The sequence below is a fragment of the Equus przewalskii genome, chromosome 27, assembly GCF_037783145.1.
Source record: "Equus przewalskii isolate Varuska chromosome 27, EquPr2, whole genome shotgun sequence".
Classification (NCBI taxonomy): Eukaryota; Metazoa; Chordata; class Mammalia; order Perissodactyla; family Equidae; genus Equus; species Equus przewalskii.
In genome coordinates, this window is record NC_091857.1 from 13,374,723 (window position 1) to 13,384,942 (window position 10,220).

The following is a 10,220-nucleotide window of genomic DNA, read 5'->3' on the forward strand; positions in this document are numbered from 1 at the left end:
TATACTACTCTTGATAACTACGGCAACTCAAAGTAGTCAAAGGTAATGGATTTTTAAATAGACAATGGCTAGGATAATTACTTGATTCTGGTTATATTAAAACATTCCATGAAAAAGTAAAATTATATGAAATGGAAGAAGAATGCAGTCAATATGTACATGATCTCAGATTGAGGTATGACTTTTTAGCATAAAAACAAAGGAAGAAACCATAGAGTATGAGACCAATAGATTTCACAGCACATAAATTTAAAACTTCTGCACATAAACACCATAAACCAGCCAAAAGACAAAAATAAATAAACTAGGGAAATATTTTCAATATAAGGTAGGAAAGGAATTAATATACTTACATATAAAGAACTATAAATGAAGAAAAAGAATACCCCAATTGAACACCAAGTGAGAGATATAAACAGATATTTTACAAAATAAAATATTCAAATGGCTCATAAACATATTAAAATGTGCTCAACCTTCTTAAAATCAAATGAAGATCAATTAAAATAATATTACCATATCATTTTTACCATTATACCCATTGACCATTAACACCAATGTATATCACAGGATTTTAAAAAGTGATTACTTAGGGAGCTAACACTGATGACCTAGTGCTTGAAGTTGAGCATGCCCCACTTCAGTGGCCCAGGTTCCGTTCCTGGCACTGAACCACACCACTCGTCTGTCAGTAGCCATGAGGTGGTGGTGGCTCACACAGAAGAACTAGAAGGACTTACACCTAGAAAATACAACTATGTACTGGGGCTTTGGGGAGGAAAAAAAAAAGAGGGAAAAAAAAAAAGAGCAAAAGATGTTAGCTCAGGGTGAATCTTTCCCGGTAAAAAAAAAAATACAAAATGTTTTAAAAAGTGATTATTTAGGAATCAACTAAATATATGGTGATGAGAGACTAGAAAAATAAATTATGGTGCCTTCATAAAATGGGGACTCTATGCAGCAATTAAGAAATCTATATAGGGGCCAGCCCAGTAGCGTAGTGCTTAAGTTTGCGAGCTCTGCTTCAGCGGCCCGGGGTTCACAGGTTTGGATCCTGAGCACGGATGTAGCACCACTCGTCAAGCCACACCGTGGCAGCATTCCACAGAAAACAGAGGAAGATTGGCACAGATTTTAGCTCAGCAACAATCTTCCTCAAGGAAAAAGGGGAAGAAAAAAAAAGAAATCTATATAATCCATATATATACATATATAGTCCCTAATTTTACCTATAAAATATAATATATATACACTACACTATAAACACATACACACATTTGTGCACATGCATACACACATATTTATTGTAATAGAACAGGTAAGAAATAAACAAATGCCTTAATTGTTGTTTGTGGAGATGGTATTATCAGAGTAGATTTTTTCTCCATTTTTCTGTATTTTGCTGTGTTTTATATTTTCTGCATTTTAATATTTTCTGAGTGTTCTAGATCTGAAATACTCATTTACTAGTTTTATAATGAGGAAAAAGTGGTTTAAATAGACCAATTAATTAAAAAATAATAGCAAAAAGTAGTGTCACCAGCAAAAGATGAAGATATCTAAAACAGATAAGTGTTGACTTTTTAAAACCTTGTTTAAAAAATTAACAAATTGAAGTTCTGAGGACTAGACTAAGTAACTCGATTGTGATTAGAAATTCAGTAGCAGGAGCACAATGTTGAATTTTATTGCCAAATACGTAGGAAGATAATGACTCTCTGACAATCTAAGGTTTCAAATTATAGAAGCAGTAAAATTGTTAAAAATACCAAAGACATATGGTGAAGTGAGGACTAATCATTCTAAGTTGTTCAGCTGTATCTCTGGAATACATTTGCATTCTAGTGACAATGGCTGTGAAGAAGACAAGGAGATCAAAATGGACAGAGTCCAGAGCCCTGGACAGTGCCCTGAACATGGACAATTGAGACCCAAGTCCCTCTATCCTCTCTCAAACATCTCTTGTGCCTCTGAGCCAATTCTTTCTCATCTCTGAGCCCTGATCTCTTTAAAGGGAAGGAGTTGAAACAAATGGTCCCTATGATTCATATTATTCTAACTCATGTTATTCTTTCATTTCAAACCTATTTTCATACTTGGTAAGCTGCTGAGAGAAGTTACTCTGCCTTGCAACTTAGTCAGTGCATAATCCAGAGGATTCTGGTACAGACTGTCCATGGGCCACACATGCTGAAGCTCTCCATCTGGAAATTATCTGAGAAAATGCACATGGAAGAAAACACTGATTTATTCTAACCTAATTTATGTTGCCTTATAATTGTCCAAATTGCACATATATGTTATCTCCTTTGAACTTCACAATGCAAATAGTATTATGACTTTTATTTCCATTTAAAAATAAGGAAACAGGTTCAGGGAGGTTAAACGATTTGGCCTAGGATAACAAGCCATCAGGACTTGAATCTGGGTCTTTTAACTGCAAATTTCGTGTTCCTTCATGTCGCCCTTATAATAAACAAACTTTGGCACAATAAATTAAAGTTGCTTGTGTGCATCTGATTTTAGTAAATCAAGAGAAATAAATTACTAATTACATCAGAAAGATTTTTAGACTATTTAGAGGAAAATCACGATGAATTTATTGAGGCTGTAAACTCATAATTCCATGGGTTTTAGAAAGATCATTGCCCTACAAACAGCCTACTATGTAAAGTTCTATAACTTCCTATCCTCTTACCCCTCAAAGTGTTGTGTACATACCCATGAGCATCACCTGGGAGTGTATTAGATTTACAGAATCACTTCCAGTCTACGGATAAGCATCTGCATTCTAAACAAGATTCCCAGGTGTACTATATCACATATTGTTAGTTCTATCATCTTAGAAAAATGACTCCATTTTTCAGAATTTCACTTTCCTCAACTGTGAAATGAAAAAGATGAATTAATCTATCTTTAACATCTCATCTAGTTTCCCCAAACACAGGAATTGACAAATTATGGCCTGTGGGCTAAATCTGGCTGGCAAGCTAAGAATGGGTTTTACATTTTAAGTGGTTGAAAAACATAAAAATAATACTACTTTGTGACACGTTACAATTATAATAAATTAAAATTTTAATGTCCATAAATAAATTTTTATTAGAACACAGCCTCACTCATTTGTTTACTAATTGTCTGTGGCTGCTTCATGCTATGATGGCAGAGCTGAATAGATGCAACAGAGGTTGTACAGCCCTCAAAGCCTGAAATATTTACTATCCAGCCCTTTACGGAAATATTTGCTGACTCTTTCTATAATTATAACTGCAATAACCACAACTGCTGTTAAGCAGTTACTATGAATTAGAAACCATACTAAGAATATAAATGCATATTATTGGAATATATATGCATATCGATATAGATTTGTATACAGTTTGTTCAGCCACCTCTCCGCTCCCATTTTATTCTACTTAAAAATTTTGAAAACATCTGACTAATCTGTTTTGCAGAAAGTTTTTCCTTTTTTGAAGGCAGATACAATCATGTAATACCTTTCACACTGAGGAGTATGAAACATGCCCTCCAGTTACATATATTAGAATCTCTGGCAGAGAACGGAGGAGCATGTATAATTTGAATAAAACATACCTATATGAAATAAATTACTGAAAATTCAAGAAAATTTCCTAGGCAGCTGGGAATTCAAGGAAAACAAGAGAAAGCATAAGAGTTCGCACTGGTTAAGAATGATTTTGAGATTCACCAAATCTTTAATTTCCTTATTTTCTATTTACTGTCATTTTTATCTAAAAGGTCTGATATTCTACTTTGGTCAACAGAGATAAAAACATACTTAGTAATTATATCTGAGTTTTCCCAACTGAAAATTTAGGCAACTGCCTAACTACTAATCAAAACAATAACCTCAGAAAGTCTGCCACATAAGTTTGTAGTATAAACTATGATATTAAGATGATGTAAAATGATGTCAACTATGATACGACACAAAGGTTAGGGGCCTAGACTTCAAATTTCTCTGACTTTCAAATTAAGGTGTCACTATTATATACGTTACACAAACAGAAAATGTCTATCAAGAAACCTCCAAATATAAATGATATTCATAGCAAAATTATTCCAAAATAATTAAATTACAAAATATAAATCATAAACTGTATATTAGTACCATTTAGATTCTGTACTTGAATATAAAACTCAAATATTTCCAGAATTATGATTAGTTCAAATATCTAATTGAAAAGAAACACGAAATAATTTGAATTTCTAGTTGATATTTTAAGGTTATTCAAGCATACATTCAAGAATTTTTTAAAAGAGAAATTTAAAACAAGAAAACGATCTGCTTTTGCAAAATCCCCCTAGGAAACTACTCATGGTGAATTTTAAATTTATTACTTTTCTTATTATCATAAAATAGAACAAGCAGTTCTACTTTATTACCACAAAGTAGTAAATGATATCACTAAAATTAGCAAACTTTATTACCACACACGAGTAAACCAGGAGAATAAAGTTCTACTTTATTACCATAAACCAGTTTTTGCTTTTCTTATGACTTAGCATAATAGGACAAAAAAAAGAGAAAGTCATGGTAATGCTTACTTGTTTGCTTTGCAATTGACAACTGACCTACATAAAAATGTTCCTCAAAAGTAAGGTTATTTGAACAAATGAAACTGAAACAAGATGTTTATTAAGTCATGATTTTCAAATACTGAATTAATTTATTATTGAATTATTCTTTCTCTTGAATATGCCTATTTGTTTTCTATTTACATTTCCTTGTAAAAGGTTTTTTAGTTACCATTTATCTGAAAAGCTAATAAAATACAGAATATACCATTTACCAAACAGACACACACATACATATATACACTATCTTTCTTCATAATAATCTTTTTGATGTAATTAGCCCCTGTACTCATAGTATATATTTTTTCAGATAACAGTGTCATAGTATTCTTCATCCCAGAATGCAGACCAGACTGATTACTTTATGCACAATCTTTTATGATAAATCAAATTATTAAGTTCTTACCAGATCTTGCCCAGCATATCAAACAGAGAAAAATGTATACTCTCATTTGGAATCTGATAAAAGTAAAAGAAGCACTCAGATTCACCAAAAAAGAAATACTGAAATTCCTTAAGGTTTCTCTCTGGTAAGATTGTCACAGTCCAGTAGGTTTTGATGCAAAAGGTCTTTGACCTTTTGCTCCTCCCTGTTTGTTGAAAGGTGAGGTAGTTCGTTTTCTCCCATTTAGTTTGTGGCTGTGAGAAGGATTTTTAAGTCAAAGACTCTGTAATAAGTCACAAACATTCAGCTACACAAGCTGAAGTTAAGGGAAAGAAAAAGCTAATTCTATCTTTCTTTTATTCCTCTTAACCTCAGGATGTCAGAAGTGGTCATGAAGAATATGTTGGTTGAAAGCCTAGAGCAAATGTGATGTTAGAAAATGCTAGAAATGGAAAGAGTTAGAAAAAGTTGTGGTTTACGTTCATTTTGAAACAAACTAAGTTGTCTTTATGCACCATAAAATCAATAATGAAATCCATATCCATCAAGCTGTCAAGTATAAAACACAGCCTTTGCATGCTTATGTCATTTTGCAACTCAAACTCAGTGGCTATTTTAAAACTCAAAATTCTAGCCTGTCCCTTGAGACCTACAAGTTGAAAATCAAAAATATTTTTGTTTTGAATATAACAAATATTTTTAAATTATTATAGGTTTTCTTTTTACACATTTACTTAATGTTTCCCTCATTTTCCTTCAAGCAATGGACATAGCAGGCAAGGAAAATAGAAAATTTTTCTGAGTACATGCATTATAGTTAAAAAATTAAATTTGTTTTTTGGAAATTCAAGTCTTTGTAAATATCCAAAGATATTTTAAGAACAGAACTGTTTAATTTACATCATCAACCAGCAGAAATTAGTCTGAGGTCTGGGGAGTTACTTCAGAGGATCCACGAACGAAATGAAGTATTCATTTAAAAATCATGAAACATTTAACTGCTGATGAAACCTCTCATCATTTTGATCTGTTTGAACTCTCGAGAGTTTATGTGAGACTTCATTCTTAAAACGGTGTCAACACTACGTTTTGGCTGGAGACCACCAAATAGCCTAGATCCTTCCACATCATTTAGTTGTAACAACTACACTCCTCTAACAAAGATAACAATAAACCACATCATTTCAGAACGTGGGAAGAAAAATAATATAATCAATCATCTTACATGTTAAAAGAGAGTCTTCTTAAGTTCATACTCAAATTAAAAGATGTCTTTCCTATTTAACATATAATTTTTCTTTTGCTGTGTGCTTTTGATGTGACACTGTAATATGAATCTTGCACAGTATTTTCATCTTTACTGTTCTAAAGAGCTCATATTGAGAATATCAACTTCAAATTTAAGACAGTACAATACATAGCAGAGTTGCAAAATATGAAATTACATTTCATTTTCATTTTTTTCTTACTGTCAATAGTGATAAAGTTGGAATTATTAATGTTATTGCATTAAGTAGCCAAATATTGAGGAATGATAAAATATTATATAAAATGCCTATAGGGGCCAAGCCAGTAGCATGGCGGTTAAGTTCATGCACTCTCCTTCGGTGGCACCGGGGTTCACGGGTTCGGATCCTGGGTGCAGACATACATACCACTCATCAAGCCATGCTGTGCAGCATCCCACATACATCCCACAAATAGAGGAAAATTGGCACAGATGGTAGCTCAGAGACCTCACCAAATCTTCCTCACCAAAATAAAAACACAAAAAAACGCCTATAGTTCAGCAAACAATATTTATTTATGCACTTATTTAGACTTCTTTGTATATAAAAAATGATTTTAAGTAGCTTACAGCTATGCATACACTATAACAATAATATAAAAGTGACAATGAGGATGATGGTGATAAAGACATAACATGGATTGAGCCCCATGCACCAGCCATGCTTCTAGGCACTTTACAGGCAATTATAAGAGGAGCTTAGGAGTGTTTATTGACATGGGGAGTCATGTTTTATCAGAATATATTTTGGCACAACCTTTTTGTATGATTTAGCAATATATATCAAAATGTTTAATGATTTTACCCTTTGACTCAGCAATTAAACATCCAAGATACTTTCCTACAGAAATACTAACACACGCACAAAGACATATAAGCAAGGATGTTTATTTCAGCATGTTTATAACAGCCAAAAAATGGAAACAATGAAAATGGCTAATCATGGGGGATTAGGCTAATTATGTACAGCTGTGGATGAAAATTAAGGATGTAGATAAATCAATATTTATTGGTGTAGAAAGTCTCCATTACATGGTTTTAGAGGAGAAAAGGTAAGCTAAAAAGCAATATGCACAGTAAGGTTTACTTTCCTAAGATATGTTTTATGTATATATGCATAGGTCAAAGTTGGGAAGATTTTCCTCCAAATGTTTATCTCTGCATCATAGACTTATTGGTGATTTTCACTTTCTTATTTATTTCCCTAAATATTAAAAATATTTCTTTATAATAAACATCTAATAAAAGTAAAACAGCAAAGAATCTATATTTAATTGAGACAACTACGGTTAGGAAAATCAGAATAAAGACAAAATGAGGGTAAGAAAAATAATGAGGACAAGTAAGGTCACTTTTTAAAAAAGCATCCACTGGAGTCCCTTAACACTAATTTACCAACTTTCTCCATTCATTTATTCACTCATTTGTTCATTCATGTATGTAAGTTTTATTAAGCATCCACTGATTTCCAGGCATAACTTAGTTGTTGGACATACAAAGTAGAGACATTCGCTTATTCAAACCGTATTATTTCAACAACTATTTATTACACATTCACAGATGAGTCAGGGATTGCCCCAGGTACTAAAATATATTTACCCCGTAGTACTTCACAGTGAGTAGGGCTTGCTTGAAAAAGGTACATCTAGGAAACTATGGAATCACACAGGTGGGGCAGCCAGCTAATCTAGGGTGCAGAGTTCAGTGAAGCCTTGCGGGAGATGCTCCCGGGCTGAGCTACAGAGAGAGTAAGAGCCAGCTGCGCAAAGAAGGGGAGAAAGGCGTTCTTGTTATATACATACATATTTAAAATATATATCTATACATAAACATAGTTTATAGTTTTATATATTATATATACAGATATTTATATATAAACATTTTCATTTTTGATGTCTTCATATAGTTAGGGGTATAAGACATTCTGATATGAGTGAAGAAAGGCTAATCTTATACAGTGTTCATACATTTAACCCATTAAACCTTAAGTGTGACTAACGGTCTAGTAAATGCTGAGAGTAAAGTGAATTATTTTTTAGCTACTGCTGGGTTTCTTACCATGCATGCCTCCAATATGAGTTAGGAAATACAGTATGCTTACATTAGAAAAATGATATATTGAGGTCAAGTTATGAACAAACAGCTAACAGCCTGAGCTGACTTTCAGAGCTAATAACATTAAATAAGTACTCTAGAATTATAAGTACCATAAACGTATGTACTGCCAAATGAAAAGAGGATGTGATAAGAACTCCAAAACCATACACATTCGTAGACAAAGAATGACATAAATTTCAATATATCAAGATAAGATCATTAATTATTCACAAATATAGTTAAAGGTTTATAACATTCACAGTCATATATACGCATTGCATATTTTACAATGAACCTGAAGATATATCTCCCACATAAGCAGTGTCTTAAGAGGAAATTCAAGAGGAAATATGTTGGTTTGGATAAGATTTATGTGGTAAATGAATTTAAAAAATCAATAGATCTACACATAATAGAAACTCGCAGGTATCCATATCAACATATATTTGTTACATGCCTGCAGTGTGCTAGTTTCTTTAACTCCCTTCTACCCTACAACAACATTGATGACAGAGGAAAGAAGAAAAAACAGAGACAGGACTTAGCAGACATGATATATCAGGTGAAAGTGACTACTGAAATTACTGACACATTATTTTGTATTTATAGGTATAGACAGTCTTTCTCATTATTCTGTAAGCTTTCGGAGGGCAGTTTTTATACTGACCTTTGCTTCCCAAGGATTAGATAGCGCCTGGCACACAGTAAGCACTGAACAAACACCTATTAAATGAACTAATTATGTAAGTCCCATCCATCCCTTAAGAAATAGGACTTGAATTCCAAAAAATGAAATTACTTATTTAAGGTCAAAAAATTAAGCAATGTCATAGTTCAATTAGAAATCCGGGTTCCAAAGACGTGTCCGTTTTCATTAGAAAAGATTATTTTTGGTCCACCAATCAAGGAAAGCATGCCTCTTCAATTCAAAATGAATTATCACCAAGCCTACCTCAAGGCAAAACGGTGTCTTGATTACTTGTATGATATTTGCAGGACGTTTTCAGGGTCCTATATAGATATACAGTATCTTCAGAAAGGAGGCCAAATTAACAGTTGATTTATCAAAGTACTGAGTTTCTGATAAATTTTCTTCCCTCTTTCTTTTAATTATCTTGATCGTTTTTAGGATTCTTTTCTTTTAACCCTCCTCAGGTAAAAATCAATTCTTCACCCTGGTACGCAGTGTACAAAGTACAGCCCTTGATACACAGTACAAATACTAGATCCTGCTACAAGGGCCCAGCAGCCATCCTCAAGAATTCTGGCTCCAGAATTCACAAAATTTGCTATACCTTTTCTAGTATTCCTTGGTGTAGGCTGTTTTCTCAAGTTCACACGCCTTCTGGAGTCCACCAAAAACCTCCGTGGCCATTTTCAAAGACCTCTCCAGGAGCGCTTCCTAGGTAAGTAAACTTCAATTCTAGTACTCTGTGTACCCAGATCCACGCATGCACGCATTCATTCTTTCAAAAACTATTTTATAAAGAATATAATTGTAAAATCCTAATTATTTATTCATTGACTCTTTGGAAACAAAGAAATTAATCTTCCCCTCATTAGCCTGCAGCTTCGGTAATGCAGTTAGTATGTCTTAAATCATTTCTATAAACATTTTATTTAAAATGTTGGACGAGTAAGTCGAGAATCAATTAATAATGTCGTGCCCGGGAAAACGGAGGCCACTCCACAAGGAAGAGGGCAAAGGCCCTGGCACACTAATTTTTCTCAGCCTCTTTCTTCCTCTCCCACGGTCCCGCTGGAACCTGGGCAGGAGGCGCCGTGGGTGGTCCCCGCGGGGCGCCGGGGGCGTGGCCTCGCAGCTTCGCTCCGCCCCGGCGCGCGCGTCCT

General features: G+C 33.7%; 1 protein-coding gene across 5 annotated transcripts in view; it reads right to left on the minus strand.

Annotated features, from left to right (window-relative positions):
* LIPI (lipase I) overlaps positions 1 to 10,135 on the minus strand; it is an 80,031-nt gene extending 69,896 nt beyond the window's left edge. For 3 of the 5 annotated variants that reach the window (XR_011534069.1, XR_011534068.1, XM_070598072.1), the window contains exon 1: positions 5,006 to 5,163. Coding sequence is in view for 2 of the 5 variants with exons in the window: in XM_070598072.1 (XP_070454173.1) it covers positions 5,006 to 5,051 (46 nt within the window). In the remaining 3 variants the exon portion in view is untranslated. Of the gene's footprint in view, positions 1 to 5,005; positions 5,164 to 9,036 lie in introns of those variants that run through there. The other 2 variants (XM_070598073.1, XM_070598074.1) reach the window with 2 other exon arrangements.
* Between the last annotated feature and the right edge of the window lie 85 nt (positions 10,136 to 10,220).